The sequence below is a fragment of the Octodon degus genome, unplaced genomic scaffold (genome assembly GCF_000260255.1).
Source record: "Octodon degus isolate 3935 unplaced genomic scaffold, OctDeg1.0 scaffold00006, whole genome shotgun sequence".
Lineage (NCBI taxonomy): Eukaryota > Metazoa > Chordata > Mammalia > Rodentia > Octodontidae > Octodon > Octodon degus.
The window spans coordinates 27,814,775-27,833,310 of NW_004524582.1; the positions used below are offsets into that span (position 1 = coordinate 27,814,775).

Genomic DNA, 18,536 nt, shown 5'->3' on the forward strand with positions numbered 1-18,536 from the left:
CGCAGCCTAAAACTGCACTCTAGCCAGAAGACAGTTCTTTCTCACTTCCCAGTCAGGAAAAATGAGGCTGAGACACACCGAGTCCTTTACATTTGAAGCTGAATCTAACTCCAAACCCCAAGCACTTTCCAGTAGCCAATGTCACCGCTAATGACTTGATTCTGACAATGCTTGCTGTGCACCAGGACGCTCTGGTGCCTGCTGTCACCACAAGTGAACAGCAGGACCTGGACAGCATTCCATCTTACACAGGATGCTCCACCCGATCCGTGTAGCCAGAGCCCGGTCAGGGCCAGCTCTCATGGCTGTTCCCAGGTCCCATGCAGTAGTGACACTGTGACTTACCCTGTCCCCTTCTCCTCCGTTTGCTTCCATGTCTTATCTTGCACCTTCCCTAAGTTTGCTACCATCTTTCAGCTGGTAGATATTAGGATTACTGCTTTAAGAGTCTTAGGCTGTTCAAGTCCCAATCTGACAGTATTCCACCATAGAATATGCCTTCTTGGCTGAACCTGGTGACACCGGTCAGTAATCCCAGCACTCTAGGAGGTCAAAGCAGGAGGATTACAAATGAGAGCCCATCCTGGAAAATTTAGCAATGTGATGAAGCTCTATCTTACAGGAAAAAAATAAAAATTAAAAAAAAAAAAAGATGAGGGATATAGCTAAGTGCAAAAGCCCTGGGTTCAATCTCCAGTAGTGAAAAAAGAAATGTTGGTATAATTTTTCAAGGAAATAAAATCACCATGTGCTAGTAAAAGATAATGAACACTTTAGATTTATGAGTGCAGTCATTTTTTTGAAATGTTTTGGGGTCATTTTGTTTGCTTAGTTTATTGAATAAAGTCAACTGATTTTAGTTCCTCACTTAATGTGCTGCGTCCTCTAAGTCCCCTTCTCAGACTCCTTTCCCAAACTCACCCTCGGCAGGGTGCTCCTCAGAGGCCCCCGAGGTCCTTGTCCCCCATTCCCCTCAGCGTCCCAGGTCAACTCTGTGCTCCAGTGCCCAAGTCTCCATCTTCTTCCCAATCTTCCGTTCTCGGCTCCAGATCAGTACTTCCAATTAAACACAGGGCAGAGCTCCGTGGAGGGATCACAGGCACTGCAGAGTACACACCGAAAAGCTTGAACTCCTCACTTACACATCATTCCCAAATCAGCACTGTCCTCCTGCAAGCCTTCGCCCTCCAGTAAGTGGAAGCACTTCCCGTCCAACCCACTGCGAGCTCCCAAGTTCTACTTCCAAACAAGACTTGAGTCTGTGGACTCTCCCTTTCTCCACCTTGTGAAGTGGACAGCGCCATCACGCTGGCCCTGACTACTGCTCTAGCCAAATGATATTAAGACTCTCTAAGCTCTGCATCCCGCCCCCCATGGACCTACTTCTGGGGCTCTGGCCCAGTGAGTCACACTTTCTCGCCTCTGGTCCATGGCACCCAGTAGTCTCTCTGCCCAGAACACACACTCTATTCTTAGTATCCTTCAGGGCTCAGGGCAGGGCTCATCTCCATTAGAATCTCACCCTTTACTGAGAACCAGAGCAATTCCATTTTCAGTACCCTTCCTCCACTACAGGAGCTGGGGCTGTGTGCACTTTTCCTGTGACACTCAACAAGTACGCTACTGTGATGACACAATTTGTCTTCTCTGTATAAAACACACTCCACTAGGGAACGGACCATGCCTTATTTATTTAACCTTCCATAAACATACGATGCATCCAGTAAGGTCTCCGCATGTGTTTGTTAAATGTGAGGATCATCATTTAGACCTTAGTTTTAGTTTGGGGACTTTTTTGTTTCTGCATTTATGAACAGAGCTCTAAAATATCTTGAGGATATTCTGCATCATTCACTATTTCCCAAAAATCCTGAAAATCAGAACAGAGAAACTTTACTGTTCATAAATTGTCACAGGCATGTAACAGAATTCCACTATTTTCTAACCTAAGGATCACATTTTCATAGTCAAGGGCCTGCTGTCGGAAGTCTGTGCAGCGCTGGCAGCAGAGTACGGCAGGCAGATCCCCTGCTGGCGTTCTGGCCTGTGAGGACCTAGGCTTCCGAAGGGAGACCAGAATGAGAAACGCATGCAGCTGATTTCCCTGGTGCTAGAAAGGGTGGAGTTTCATTTAGCTAACCCAGAGACTTTTGCCAATAGCACAGACCTTGGAACGGAATGTGGCCCATGTAATTAGATTTAACTCTCTGAGCACCTGGAGCTTGTATCGACAATGTGGACCACAGTACAAAGTGAACCAGAAAATTAGAGCTGGGTGGGAAGTAAGGCTACTGATGAACAGTGTTGGTAATACTACTCTTATGATTAGAAATGCATATTGCTGTTTTCATTGGCTTATGGCTTTATAATCCTCTCGCCATGTATGGAATTGCTTATGGTAGTCCATACCATTTTGTCACTCAGCTCACATTTCAAGAAGTAATAAAATGTGTAAACTCTTGTTTATAGCTGTAGCTGATTGTCAATTGCTAGATAAATTCAATAGAGTACGAGCCTGACCAAATACCAGTTTCTGGGACTGTAACCATAAGGCAAGTCTCAGCTCTTGGCTTTAAACAGTAGACTAATGACAATGCACCTACTAACGTGGGAAGCACTAGGCTGACCAACTTATTCCACGTCTAATATTTGCCACTATGAAGACAGGAGAGCCAGGCCCTCACTGCCTTGAAAAGCCAACAAGCCTTCTAGCACATTCTGCAGTACTATGAAGTGCTGTATAGCTGTAACATCAGAGCCTAACCACAGATGCTGCCCCCGGCTGGAACCGGAGCCAGCATGGAGCGTTCTAGCACCTACTAACTCTCCCGTTTCCTTTAGCTCTTCTTCCCTGCCAAGAAGCCACAAACTGCAAGACAGAGGTAAGGCCACTTGAAGTAAGAATTACCAAGTTCACAGGTAAGCAGTTTGCATGCCACAATGTTCCTGCATGGGGGCTCATCTTTGTGGGCTGATCTGTATAGGTATGATTAGCTCATTTTGCTTGGCTGATAGCATTTCACTGGATGGATTTGACATGATTTTAACGGATGGCTCCATCTAGTCACAGAGGCCATTTCCAGTTGTAACAATTGTCCTCCCATGTCTTCCCAGGTCATGAGATATCTTCCCAGGTGTACAATAGGATCACATCTCATTCTAAAACTGAATTTCTGGGGATTGCTTAGGCTACCTGTCCCCTCAATTTCCTCAGGTGAACTTTCCAAAGTAGCTATGTCAATTAGTCACCCATGGTTTATGACTAATTCCACCCTCTGCTCTTTTTCCTCTCCAACAGTTGTTATAGAAAACCTTTAATGTTTCCAAGTCCACTGGGTGCAAGACAGGTTTATCTTAAGAGAAAAACAACTGTGAAATGAAAAAAATACAGCTGACCTCTCTTGCCAATTGCTTATAAAGACAAAACCCAGGATAGCAAGTCTATGTAGAGGTCTCAGTGCTGGGGTCTGGATAAGAAGTGGTTCCCAGGGGCTCACCTGGTGAAGGTTTAGTCCTCTATGCCACACTGTTTAGAAAGGGGCCTTTAGGGGAAGCAACTGGATCATGAGGACATTAGCTTTATCCGGGCATTAATTCACTCATGGATTCATAATTGGACAGCATCGGTGGGAGGCGATGGAAATTCTAAGAGGGGGCCCTGAGTGGAGGAAGGAGGTCACAGGGCAGGTCCTGGGAAGGCACCTCTTGTCTCTGCCCCTCCCCTCCCTTTTGCTCTGTGCACTGCTGGGCAGCTGGCGTAGCTCTGGCCTGATCAGCTTCACCTCAGGCCCACAGCTACAGGTCAGGCAAAACTGATCTGGAACCTCCACAGTTGGGAGCCAAAACAAATCTTTTATCCTTTTAAGTTGATTTTCTCAGGTCTTTGGTCACTTGATGCAAAGTAGACTGACACTAAGGCAACATAGAAGTAGTGTCCTATGACTATTAGTGGTGGGTTTGACATTATTAACATGATTTTGCCCAAACTAAATCTACTATTCTATACTCTATTCTCTATTCTATATATTCTATGTTCAGGACTAGCCATGCAGTCTGTCTGCTGACCCAAAAAGGAGAATTTAGACCTGAAGAAGGCAGACACTGTGGCCTATGGTAGAGAGGGTGTGGACCTCTACTGATCTTAGTCCCAGTGCTTCCTCTGTCCCTAGCATGCAATCATCAGGAGCAAGTGCATTGTTAAGCTTCATAGTCCCTCACCCATACAATTCAAATAATGGCTTATAGATTAATAGCCACGTGTTGCACACATGCCCTTGTACACACACAGGGACTTGCTTGACACGTAGTAGGCAAGGGATAGGTTTTAGTTTTATATTTTATTTTTTGGTACTGGGAATTAAATCTACAGCTTTTACACTAAGACATACACCCAGTTCTTTCAAATTTTTTGTTTTTTGAGATAGAGCTTTGCTAAGCTACCAAGTTGCCCACATGCTAGGATTATGGGCTGTACCATCATGCCCAGCCATGGGTACATCTTAGTGGCTTTCTTTTATGAGGTGCCTGTCCTCCTGCATGCCCAGCTGACCTTAGTGGATTTCCAAGTTTTCTTATTCCAAATCTTCCATACAGCATCTGGGACTTACAATTTTGTAGCCTAGGTACTAGGTGGTAAGTTCATTTCCCTTAATGCATACACTATAAATAGGAGATAACTCCTGAAACAGTGAACAAAGAGAACTGTGCTTAACCCAGGGAACTGCAATGCTAAGAGCAGTGCTAAGACTCAGATCTGGGTTTTGGACATGAAAGACAGTCTAGGTGCTAAGTTCAGGTACTGAACAGAAAGGGCATTACTTGGGGGGGGAGGACAGCTGCACTGAAAAATACATTGCAAGAAGAAAGAAGCAGATACCTTAAAAAAGAATCCAGAGTCTTAACTTGTAAGATTAAACTCATTCACAAATGCAAAGTAAAGACCAATGAAGAAAGAACAGAAGTGGTGGAGAAGGGAACAGCCTTCCCAACACAAGTCTGGTCAACATGCTAGGGACGCATGTAGATTTTTGTAGTGGAGTCTTTTAGATTATCTTCCATTCCTCTGAGAAGCAGCAAGTTTCCTTCCAGAAGCCCAGAATGGACAGGGCAAATGTCTTGGCCTATTATTTCTTTTTTTACTGAAAAGACGTCTACCAAGCACATGGTTTATAATCAAAATGAGCCTTGACTCTTTAGTGTATTCTTACACTTGCCACGACAGTCCCACCCCCTCTTAACCAGCTCATATGCACTTGCAATGCATGCCGTCAGCACACCGGCAATACTAGGTATACAGAAGGTTGCTCTCTAGGGGCTGGGGAGATAGCTCAATAGAATAAGTGCTTGCCTGGCAAGCGCAGAGTCCTAAGTTCAATCCCCTGTACTGCAAAACAAAAACAAAAACAAAAACATTGCTCTCAGTCTCTGCACTCAAAAAGACCTCATCTACCAGGAACTCTAAAGCCTCTTGGCTTTCATCTGAATGTCTCAAAGGTAGACATTCACACAGAACTCTGAAACTTATACCCTTGAAATATAGCTATTATCATCCCTATTTTAGAAAAAAAAATTGGGAAAATTTGGCTAGATATGGTTGCACCCATCTATAATCCCAACTCTGGTAAGCTGAGGCAGGAGAAATGCAAGCTCAAGATCCGTCTTGAAATAAGAAAACCCTACCACAGAAAAACAACGACAAAAAGAGCCAGTTTAGTTATTTGTACAATTTCAGTCACTGATAAACACAATTGGCTCACTTCTCTGAGAAATGAGTTCAAGCTACAGTATGAAGAATCCAAGCAAATGAATCACAAAACAAATAAGACTGACCTGTCAAAAGAGGGTCAAAAAATGTTCATTTTTACTCCACAATAGTAACAATATCACTCTTCAATTTGGCTCATGTCTTCGGAGGATTCCATGCATGGTTGGGTGGCTTCAAGAAAAAAATGGCCTGGTAGATGGATGTGGGAGAGCAGATTTTCTCACTTAGCAGCACCTAGGAGGTAGAGAGAGGAGGAGGAAGCCAGGGAGGGAGACCTGCCCTCCAAAGGTCGGTCACCAGAGACTCGTCTCTTCCAACCAGGACCCATCTCATAATAGCTCGCTGATGAATATAAACTTAAGATCCAGTCACTTTGCAAAAGCCCCATCTCCCTACCATGAGATGTCTGGGATACATTCTAGATTTAAAGTATAAAATTAGCAACACACACAACTGGCACATACAAAATGACCAGAGACAGGGTCTGTGCTGAGCATTAGCTATGCAAGAATTTTAAAATATTAGTAATTATTGACAGTGTGATTTTACAACCTGTGATCTTTGTTATCCCTTTCCTGTTCCCACATGATATTGATCACCTACCCACGTTTTTCCATTTAGTTGTCAATGTCTTCATGGCTGCACCATTTTCCAAGTAAAAAGAGCATACTTCACAAGGTTATAAGACTCAAATGCATGTTTAATGTACAAAGAACATTCCATGTTAACTACACCCATTATTTTGGAATGAAATCAATTAACTGATTCTAGTGGAACACGTCCTTAGAATTTCATTCATTCAACAACTACTCAACCAGGCCTTTGTAAGAATATTGGGTAACCACTGTTTTGGTTTTTATTTTGTCTTATTATGAGTTAAGTTAAATGCTTAACTCATTTTCTAAACAGACTACAAATGCACAAATGTCTCCAAAAGCTCTTGTTTTTTGGTGTTTTGTTTTTTTTTTTTTGTTTTTTTTTGTTTGTTTGTTTGTTTGTTTGTTTTTTTCAGTACCGGGGCTTGAACTCAGGACCTTGCCAGGCAAGCACTTGTTATACTGAGCTATCTCCCCAGGCCCACAAAAGGTCTTTTTAAAATAGAACTTTTTTAATATTCAAGTGAGGCACAGAGGATAAAGAAATAATAGATCCATTGCCAAAATATCATAAAAAGTGTATGAGCCCTGAACGCTGTTACGAATGGAGCATAAGCAAAGAGACAGGCAGTGCTGCTGACAGCTTTCCTCTCTCAAGACAGTTCTCACTGCCTCCACCCATGCTGGGAAGATAGTCCTGGCCTCTTCACTACCAGCTCACTGCAAGTTCAAATGAAGTTTTAATGTCTATTCCATGTTGGCGTATCTCAGTTACCTCTCTCTTACTAGGGTAACCTAGGTTCTAGTTCCCCCTCTTCTTACTTGTAACTTCTCTGTGCCTTTCTACTTTATATATATGCAAGTAGCACAACCCTGGAACTTTTAAACCAATCTACATCTGATTTTTAAATGCTAAGTCTGTACTTTTGGTATTTATTGTGATTACTAACATTTCAGTATGTTTTAAGTTATTCTGTTCCTCCCACTTAACCTACTTTTCACTAACCTATTTTTTTTTTTCCTGTAATATACTGGATTCGTCTCCACATGCCTCTGCATTCCTTTTTTAAAGAAATACATTCTGAAATTATTCTTCTCTTTGTACCTTTAACATTTTAAGTAAAAGAACACTTGAATTTTAAAACCCTGAAGTTGATAATTTTTTTTCCTAAATGATACGTCCAAAATGAATGCTTAAATGCTTTGAGGATATGGATTCTACCATTTGAAAGTTAAAGTTTTAGAAGTTTAAAAAGAGGCATGTCTTTAGTTTTGCTACTATTTTCAAGATCATAAATGGGTAAGTGGAATTTAATACTAAAATACATGCAATTAAACTTTAAGTGATGGGTTTTGTGCAACAATTATTTTGAGATAGATAAGCAGCCTCTATTAGGTCAACCTTAAAAGTCACAATCACTGATATCATCAAAATAGAAATTTCAAGTTTTAGTAGCCCTAGTCTTAGGGTGTTGGAGGGATGAGGATGGTCCACCCGCCCCTAATGAGATAATGGTTTATTTATACAGGAAATCTCACAAGAATGGTACCAATAGTCTCAGACTTCCGTTTATCCCATGGTCAAGTATGTAAGTCTGGCTATTGTGGCTTTGATGCTTTATTAGATGGGCCTCTGGCTCATCTAAAGTTGCACTGTGTTCTTACCTTCTGCATGATTCCGTCGAGGGCCTAGCCCTGTCTGATTGCCTGTAGTATTTCTACCTAGCTGAGCTTTCTAGAAGAGGCTTCCCTAACTGTGCGGAGGGGAGAAGGGCTGGTGCTTCCATCCAGCTGCTTTGAGCTGAGAAAGGTTGATGCAATCAGGGGTGTCCTCCTGAGAGCTCCTCCAGAGGGCCTTGGCTAGAGGTCAGGTTGTGGTTTAGCACTTACCAACTCCCTTTACAACGTTGGTCTAGTGGATCCCGGTAAAAGGAGTCTGGCACATTTGTCACTGGTTCCATCTACACAGCCACTTGGACTTTGGCAGCCTCTAGGCAAGAACAAACACATTTTCTGAAAATAAAACAAAATAGAAATTTCAACTGATCAGGAGTACTGTTTGTTATTCTGGTACTTTATTTTTTTCTTCCGGAACTGGGGATTGAACTCAGGCCCTTCTGCTTGCCAGGGAAGTGCTTATTCTACTGAGCCATCTCCCCAGCCCTTTGTTTGTTCTTCTGAGTAATCTTGGAAAGAAATTTGGCTCTTCAATGTCAAGAAACAGAATAAATACCAATAAACACTGAATATTATGGTATATGGCATGTATATTTGCTCTTTTTCTGTAATATTAGTCCATCCAAAAACTGTATTGGAGCCACTGTTTTTATTAAGCTGTTAACCAGGGCTGTAAATTCAGTTGTATTTTTCAAACTGCCTATAATTCTATCACAACACTGACCACCTCTTTTCCATTTTATGTAATTTTTATCCAGTATTTTACTTATATAGGATGTTATGCTATCAAGTTTTTATTATTTTTAGCAGTTATTCCTATATGCAAGTACTAACATGCTTACAAATATCTTTGTCCACCATCTCTACCGATCCCTCATTATCCTTACAAACCAAATTTCATTGAATTCACATTTTGTTTTACAGGGAGGATACACAATGTACTTCATTTATTTATGTATTTATTTATGAATTTACATATGTGATACTGGGGACTGAACCCAGGGAGCACTGAGCTTAAGCCCCTCAGCCCTTTGTTTGCGGTGTGTGTGTATTTAGAGGCAGGATCTTGCTAAGTTGCTGAAGCATGCCTCAAACTTAAGATCCTTCTCCTTCACCTTGCAAGTAGCTGGGATTACAGACATTTGTTATGCCTAGGGAGATTTTTTTTTCAGACATTTGTTACGATATACTGCTAGAAGGATTTTACTTTGATGGAAGTATATACAGAAATAATATACAAAACTTTGCTAAGAGGTAGTGTCTTAAAGCTTAGGTGCCAAGTGAGATTAAAACCCTATCCATGAGCTCCTAGTGTTCTATTACTTTAACAAGCACTGGTCTATTTTGCATTTGAAATCATCTTTCCTCAGGGTGATTTTGTAGCATGCAGTAATCATGTGAAAATAATGATTCACAGAAAAATCCATCTTCAGTATTAACATATATGTGTCAGATGGATTCCCATTGTTACGTAAATACGTGAAATCACTTAAAAGGAAAAAGAGGCTTTATTTCTGTGCCCATCTTAGTGGTTTTAGTTCATGGTCACACGGCCCTGTCACTGGGGCCTGTGGGAGACACAAACTCATGGCAGTAGAGAAGCTCAGAACCAGAGAGAGAAGATGGAATCCAGGTGCTGACAGACTCTCCAAGGGCGTTCCCCTCCTAAACTGACTTCTTAAATCTCTCCCACTGCCCAACAGTGCCATTAGCTGGGATCAAGTTGGCACTCTGTGAGTTGTTGGGAGACATTTGGATCCAACCCCTGACAATATGCTATTAGATGATATTTTTTAAATTACATTTGCAAATAACACCACCAATTTCATCAGAATGTCATTGGTGGAACACTGCTGTGTGTCAAAGGCAGCAGCAGGCTTCCCAAGTTCCACTTTGCACTTGACAAGTCTCAATGTATGATTGGTGACAAACACTACCCCTTGCTTCCAATGGAGTGCCTTGCTCATGGTCTTCATTTTGAATAAGATATCTTCCAAAAATCCAAGCCAGAGCAGTCGCACTCACTGTGCCTTCCAGGTTTTAAGAGGAGTGGAGAGAGGCAGGCTGAGAGAATGTCAGAGTCATGCTTAAATGTGTTTCCTCTTCCAGATTATAAAGGCGGGGTGCAGTCCTCCTGCCCTCAGAGGTGCCAGTTTCCAACCAGCTGTGGCCCTGGTGAAAGCTCACTGCCCACAAACTCAAGCTGGAGAAATCCTCTGCCCCTGAGATCTGCTGCGAAGGTGAGGCACACATGGCCCTTCCATGCCCCTCTGCACATGCTTAGCATCCCAGTAACACTTCATTGCAATTACGATTGATGTTAAATTTTTCCCCTCCAGCTGTTATTGGGTTGCAATATTGCTAAAAGAAATTGAGACCAAATACCTGATGTCATGCCTCTCCTTTTGTTAACTATATGGCAGAATTTGACTTTGTAAGCCTCCAGGGCCGTTGTAGAACTGGGACCAACAATACCTGTCATCCCTATTGCACAGATAGAGTGGAGGGACAGATTGGGATCTTGAATAAAGGGCTTTGTGGGGTGGTAATTCGACATGAGGGTCCCGCGAACTCAGGGAAGGAACTGCTGGCCCAGGGCGCATCTCTCTATTGCCCTTCCTGCTCCCTGTTATGATGCATTTTATAATCAAAGTAATTTAAAACCAATCATCATCAATATAAATAAGGTAGTAAGGCATCCGGAGAAAGCCAGCTCTGCTGCTGCGCAAATGTCAACTGTGTCACACGCAGCTCCAGGAGAGTGGCAGGAAGATGCTGTGAGTCTGCACAAATCTCCTTCCTGCAGTCTGTAGGATGACTAAGGCAGTGCAGGCTCCACAGATGACGTTCCTCCCACCTCAGCCAGACTTGACGGGCGCAGCTTCAGGAAGCATCGATAGATGGAGGGCTTAGTGTCTGGCCTACGGTGGCCAGGAGGGGCCCTCCTGAATTGATGGGGCACAGTCTCCGGTTCCTCCCCACAGTCACTCACTCTCATTCCCACCTACTTCAGAATCCCCAGGGGCAGTCACTTTTCTGGGTTCATCTTCTCCTAGCATCAGCGGGTTTCTCCAGGTTCAAGGATGAAGCTTCATGAGATACGCATCATAAATGGCCATGAGTAATGTGCACTGATGGCAGAAATGTAAAATTTGAATTAATTCGTGCATAGTCTGTATCTCCCTTTGATACTAAAATGCTCTTCACGGAACCTGTGCGGTAGGATATTCAGCACAACGAATGGTACGTCGGAGAACGCAGTCGCCAGGTGGTTGAAGATGCATTAATGCAAGAGAGCAAGGTACTGGCTTCTGTGGGGGCCTGGCGGTGCTTCTGGGGTGGGGCTTTTCTGCTCCTAAGTCACGGATGTAAGCAGCAGCACGCTCAGACATGGCGCTGCCTGCGTCACCTTGGCCTTTCGCGGTCCCAGGGAGGTTGCACAGGGAAACTGGAGGGCTCAAGACACAGCTCAGTGGGAGGGTGCTTGCCGAGCACGTGCAGAGCCTGGGGTTTGATTCCTAGTTCTACACAAATAAAAGGAGGGGGAGGCGCTATTTAGAAATGGAAAGTTTCAAATCTAAAACTTGGTTTCAGCATTTATGAGATGTATGGGGTTTTTTTCTAGTTCATGAATAATTTTGCCTATATATTTCTTTATTCAATGTAGTAGCTGGGACATGAGGGTCACAATAGAGGGTGCTTTCCTCTGTCTTCACATTCTATCTTCTTAGAAGTCCTCCAAAAGTGCAAGTAGAACTTAGTCTCGTGTGTGTGTGTGTGTGTGTGTGTGTGTGTACACATGCATGTGTGCGTGTGTGCGTGTGTGTGTGTGCGCGCGCGTCTTTTTGAGACAGGGTCTCACTACACAGCTATGTAGTTTAGGCTGGCCTTGAGCTCACTTTGTAGCCCAGACTGATCCTGAATTCACAACCATCCTCCTCCTCCTGCCTCAGCCTCCTGAGTCCTGGGATCGCAGGCATGCACCACCACGCTGGGCGTCTTACTTCCTAGGAAATGAACAGGGATCTTAAAGGCTGCAATCGTCAGCAAGTTATGGCAGTTACGGCAGGTTATGCTGCAGTAACAAATCACCGTGAGGTCTCAGTCTTTTTGAATGCCTTACAGCATATGTCATTGCTTGCTTGCAATCCATATGTGAGACACTTCTTCTTTTGGTTAATCCAGGCTGCTGGGGGATTAGTGCATTTCTAAGTTCTCCACACACACGTCTTCACGCATGCTCCCAGAAGGAACATGCTTTGCCTCTGCTCATACATGTATCATTGTCCCAACTCACTTAACTAAACCTGGCTTAAAGGGGTTGGGGAGGTACAAACCTGGGATGTAGCCAAAGGGAGAGGAGGACTGGGATGCTTACCATCAGGCCAAGTGACATCACAACCATCATCACAAAACAAATGAATGTTCAGTGACTACTGTGTGCTGAGAAACACACCAGGCTACTCAGAAGTTATAGAATGTTTCTCAAGACTAATTCAGCACCAACGTTTCACCAAAGTCAGAAAAGACAAAAATGATAGATTTAGTTAATTACTGACTAGCTACCAGGCCTCCAATTATGTTTAATAAATGGGTTTGCAGAATTGAAGTTGGAAAAATGAGCCATATGCAAGTTATGTAATTCCGTGGCAAACAGAATTGTGACCTCCCCTACCCAAAGGTGTCCACATCCTAATCCCTAGAGACCACGAATCTGTCACCTTAGGTTACCTGTAGATGCGATGCAGTGGAGCATCTTGACATGGATGGTCATCCTCTGCTATCTGGGTAGGTCTGATGTGGTCACAGTAGTCCTCATAAGAGGAAAGCAAGGAGTCAAAGTGAGAAAAGAGATCCGATGACGGGAGTGGAGGTCACACTCACGGGAACTGTGGATCAGGAGTTCTAGTGGCCCTGAGCAACCAGAAAAGCCATGGAAACAGATTTTTGCCCATTAAAGGTTCTAGTGTAGTAAGATCCGTTTGATTTCTGACTCCCAGAACTGAAAGGATAAATTTATTGTTTTGATCAATTATTTCCATGGTAATCTGTCACATAAGCAATGGAAAACCAATGCCGTTATCTGCAAAAGATCTTAAACATGTTAAGAACAAAAGGAACCATTCTGTTTCCTGGGTGAGAAGGCCAGTGCTAGGCCAACATCTCATCACAAAGTGGACAAGTGGCAGAAACTATGTGCAAAATTAGCTGCCTGTTTGCAAAATCTCAGCTGCCACTGGTAGCCATGGCCATTCAGTACAGCCTCGTGGTAACTTGTGGGTGACCTGGTGATGCTGCGCCCCCAGGGCCTGCCGTCCTGGTGTGAGAACCTGAAGGGTGGAGTGGCAGGAGCAGAGTGTGGCCCGGCCCGAGGCTCGGCCTCCCTTCCTGCTCTCCCCGTCCACGTACAGGTGCATCTGAGGCTCTGTTTCCCATCACCAGAGCTGCTCTTGGGGGAGCAGCACCCAGGAACGCACATGTGGGCCACGCTAGCAGGACACCACACACACACACGCCACCTGGTGTCCCCTGGGTGACACCCAGATGTCCCATGAATATTCCATTCCCTCCCCTTGTGCCACTTCTTCCCAAGAAGCACTAGGAAGACAATCTCAGCTGAATGACTTTATATTCTCCTTTCCATGATTTCCTTTTCTGTTTCTCTCAGTTTGTCAAATCGTATTCCCCATTTATGAAAGATATCTTCATTTAAATTGTAGGGTTGCTCAACTTTATTTTGACAAATTCATTGCAGACTTGAAAATGATCAAATCAACGCTTGGCTGTGAGTCTTGGCCTTCCCTCCTTCTCTGAGCTTTGGCAGTGCTGGTGCTGTGGCTGAATATTTCAGGAAGAATCCAATTCCAAAAAAGTTCCCAATCCTGCTTTATAGACTTGTAGGCAGCTGGGTTTAATGAATAAGAAATTGGGGTGACTTTAAATATTCTATGCACTAACTGTGAGGTTTAGAGGGCTTCTCAGTTCTTAGTCCCTAATTCCTTCCCCTATAAGATGTGGATAAATATTCACTGAGAGTTTATGTGAAGATCAAGTGAAACTGTACATGACCTGCTTAGCCCTTCAGGGTAACTGACAATAAACCTCAGCTTCCCACAGGTCCTAACAGCTAAAGATGATAGTGGGGTCAGTTATATGATCATTTGGTGTATTTACATTAATACATAGCATTATTACCATTGTGATGTATATAATCATCTGTATCCATAAATATCAATAATTACAATTATAATTATATAGGTAGTACATATAAAACTATAAATATGAATTATACATCATATAATTATATACACATATGGTGAATAACCCTATAAATATAATTGCAGATAATAATTCCTAGTGAAATGGTACATGCCTCTAATCCTAGAGAGAGGCTGAGGCAGGAGGACTATGGGTTCAAGTCTTACTTGGACTATACAATGAGACTGTTTCTCAAAGAAATAAACAAGTATATACATACATATATGAGCATATATATGTATGTATATATTTATATGTATATAAATACATATATGTATACATATGTATATATGTATTATATATATATGTACATAGAAATACATATTACACATAACCCATGCCTACATATATAACTATTATATATGATCTATGTAGAGAATGATGTAACTTCCCATAGATGTAAGCCATTGTTTAGCACCTGTGTAGACCATTTATAGCCACCAGTGTAGTCACAATTACAGTCACAAGTTTCTCCATATTTTTCAGCATGGCAGCAACCCAATGTGACTGTAAAGCTCAGCCCTGTGCCAGGTCCTGGAGGACAGACCCACTCTCCACCTTTTACCCTAGAGATCTGAGCCCACTCTCAGCCCCCCTCAGACTGATTTTCCTCTGCAAACCTTTGCTCAACAGTCTTACCTTCTGGGGTGCTGATGCCCCAGGCCTTTGTCCCATCTCCTCCCCCTTCCCCTGCCTTGCCCCAGGGTATTCCCTCCTGGTAGGGTGCCCTGTCCTGCGGATGGGGCACCGACAAGCCCCCGCTTCTTTGGAGAGCCTGGTCCTGCGCTGTTTCCCCACCCAGAGGTCTGGTTGACTGGCTCCGCCCACAGCCTGCTGTGGCTGCTCCCATGCTGTCCAGACTCGGCCCCCAGCAGGACAGAAAACGTGTGAGCTCTGACAGCTTCCAGGGAGACCACTGGGTGGGGCGGAGAGACCGCTGCTTCCTGGATGCTAAGACCAACAGCCCTACGCAGTGGTGCCTTGGGGAAATGGTAGCTTGGCAGGAGCCAGGAGCCAGAGGCCAGGATGCAGGGGCCGGGGGCCAGCCAAGCACAAGATAAGCTGGTACATTTGACCTGAATACCTGCAAAGGCTGTGGGCACCACACCCAGGCCAGCAGAGGGTAAGGGGAGGTTTGAAAGAGAAGGGGATGGGCACCTCGAAAGGGATGGGCACCTCGCTCATGTGAACGAGCAATGGACACTGAACTAAATTCAGTCAACAACTGGTCTGCCCAAAGCAGACGTGGCATCACTGCTGTCTCCCACGGAGGGTGACTGTTCCTCCTCTTTGCTTCAGGATGGTGCCTTCTTGGTCCGAGACTGTTCCACCAAGTCCACGGCAGAGCCATACGTCTTGACAATATTTTATGGGAACAAAGTGTACAACGTGAAGATCCGCTTCCTGGAAAGCACCCAAAAGTTTGCACTGGGGACAGGACTCAGAGGAAATGAGGTGGGTGTGACCTCCCTGCTGCCCTTGCTGGGCCACAACAAGAGGCAAAGATGGCATTTAGGGGATGGTGGAGTCACAGCGACCAAAGGCCAGGAGAAAAGATGCTGCATGGGAAAAGGGAGATGCAGTCTGCCCCTTCCGCCCCCTCCCCCCAGCACCCCTGCCTGTGCCTGTGCTGAGGCCCAGGCCAGAGCCCATCCCTACACTCGAACTTCTGTCACACTCTGGCTACGAAAGCTCTTGCTGCAAAAGCATCTGCATGCCGCCTCCCAGGAGCCATCCCCGGAAGGTGGTCTAACGGCCCCTCCTGGGTCCACCGTGCAGGATTCCCACTGTGGTCACCTCCAGTCTGTTGGCATGAATTACCTATAGCAGTGCATCCCTGCCATGAGTGTGAGTGAGTCAGCACCCTTCGGCGCCATTGCGAGGGTGCCCACCCTCTGTGCCAGTCTGCTGATGGGTGGACGGGCAGGAGAATGAGTCATTATGCCTTTGTTGATAGCTGTAAGCAAACTGGTGAGGAAGGAAATGTTTCCACAGAAAATGCCTGCATTGCCTTGCGTTTTACCCCTCAGGGGCTGGTTGGTATAGTGATCATTTGTATCTTAGATGTGGGGAAGCTAAGACAGGGAAAATTAAATAAATGACCAAATTCACACAGGCAGCGATTGGGAAGGGAAGTAAAGGCTGTTCTTTCACCTTTTGCTGAAAAGAGAAGAAAACAGAGGCAGGGAAGCAGGAAGGGGAAGGACACAAAGGGAGGGAGGGAGGGAGGGAGGGAGGGAGGGAGCAAGCAAGCTAGCTCTTCTAAGTCACCATTTAAGGTGACTTAGGATATAAGCTCGGACACACTACATTACTTCTTCCCTCAGCTGAGACTGGTCTTAGTCTCAACTTGGGTAACTCCCCGATTCCCATTGGGCACCTCCAGACCACCATCTTGGTGTGCATGCGTGTGTTGGGAGCCAAATTCTGTCTCACTCTCCCCCAAAATTCACAAGTTGAAGTCCTAAAACCCAAGACTCAGATTGTGTCTGGATCCAGAGATAGAGATTTTGAGGAAGCCAGCAATCAGCATTAAGTGAGATGATGGGGTGGAGGCCTCACCCAGCACAACCAGCTCCTCGACAAGAGGAGCCTGGCCCAGAGGAAAGGTGAAGCCGTGGAGAAGACACCATGTGCAAGCCAAGGAGAGAGGACTCAGGAGAGACCAACCTGCCCACACTGGGCACTAGACCACTGGCCTCCTGCAGTGGGAAGAAACAAGGGGCTGTTACTTAATCCACTGAATTCTAAAAGCCCTCACTCACTAGCATTGTACAAAAGGAGACTTTTCACAGGAAGCTTTTGTTCTCCAATATGTACTGTAGTGGAGATCACTGGAGAGGCTTAATAATAGCCCTTTTATTCCTTGTATGGATCCGGGAGGTTTATATTTGCAATCCCATGGAGAAGTTATTGGAATCCCAAGTTAATTCCCATCTACCACTTCCGCTGCAACCCACAGCAAAAATAAAGACACTAAGGCATATTTATAGTTAGGTGGGGCCGAGGGGCCCTCTCCAGCCATGGTGATGGCCATCTGGAACCAAGGCCTCGACCCAGGGCTGGACCCAGGTTTGATTCAGTCATGAAGGAGGAGTGCCTTGAGGATGAGTGGCTGAGCATCGCGGGAGGTAGGTGAGTGCTGTGAGCTGGGCTAGGTAGGAGGCTGCATTTACTCTGGCATATGCAGAGAGAAGGAAATGTGGGGAGCAATCTGCATTACACAACTGAGATAGTGTCTAATGTTTTAGGGTCCAGTGCTTCAGCTCTGATGTGTAATCATTCAAGCCCCAGGAAGTCATAGCTTCTATCTCGAGGCTCAACCCCAGCCAACAGTGTAGAGCAATGGCTCTTCATCCTGTCTCCACCTGGCTCATATTACAGAGCAGCGGGTGTGGGTTTTCAGGGAAACACGCATGCTGTCCTCAAAGACTACCACCAGCATCTCGGCTAGACAAATACGCATTTCTTAAAGCCAGTTGAAGGGGTAAGAAGGCCCAGCCAGCTCTGTACCTATCAGTACCTGGAAACAGGGTCAGGCTCAGCCAAAATGGAGACAGCTGCTCTTCTCCCAAGGAGAGCTGCTCCGGTGGTCCTCCACAGAGGCTGGACAGGGGCTGTGTGAAAACCCCATCTACAGGCTGCACAAAGTCACCTCAAATCCTTTGTCAGGCTCAGAGCCCCTCTCTGGGAGCCACACACAAGTGAGGGAGCAGCAGGCGGCACTGGCAAGGCTGAGGTGTGGTCAGCTCCGTGCCTTTGCTCCAGCCTGGGGTGCTCTAGCGTGAGTGCACACTGGCGTGAGTACAAACAGCACCGCATCATCAGCCACACAGAGCTCTGCTCAAAACGTGCTGCATCAGAATTAGGCACACGGCCATGCGCCCTTCCCTGTGTGGGAAGGCGGCAGGCAAGTCAACAACTACAAACAGCCTGCGGGCTGTGAATGCCCCTGTGCATGGCGATGCTGTGTGCTTATCACTGCCAGTGAGTCCTCATCGTAACCGGAATATAATCCCACTTGAACAGATGCCTACAGCGATAGACTTGCCAGGTCGGGTTCTCTGTGTTTCCCTCCAACATACGCCATTTCTCACTTCTAGGAAAAGCTTTAGGGCATTTTCAAATGCTTAGGTTAAGGTGTCCCTTTGAAAGCCACGTCACATGTGCAGCTGAGAAAAACGTGTATTCAGCTGTGTTTGGGTGGAACACTCTGTGTATGTCCACCAAGTCCTTTTTTT

General features: G+C 45.1%; 1 protein-coding gene across 1 annotated transcript in view; it reads left to right on the forward strand.

Moving 5' to 3' along the window:
* Positions 1-18,536, forward strand: part of Clnk (cytokine dependent hematopoietic cell linker) — a 64,533-nt gene that overhangs the window by 38,886 nt on the left and 7,111 nt on the right. The window contains exons 7-10 of the mRNA XM_004624667.2: positions 2,842-2,882; positions 10,147-10,277; positions 11,261-11,338; positions 15,595-15,750. Of these exons, the coding sequence (XP_004624724.1) occupies positions 2,842-2,882; positions 10,147-10,277; positions 11,261-11,338; positions 15,595-15,750 (406 nt within the window). The remainder of the gene's footprint in view (positions 1-2,841; positions 2,883-10,146; positions 10,278-11,260; positions 11,339-15,594; positions 15,751-18,536) is intronic.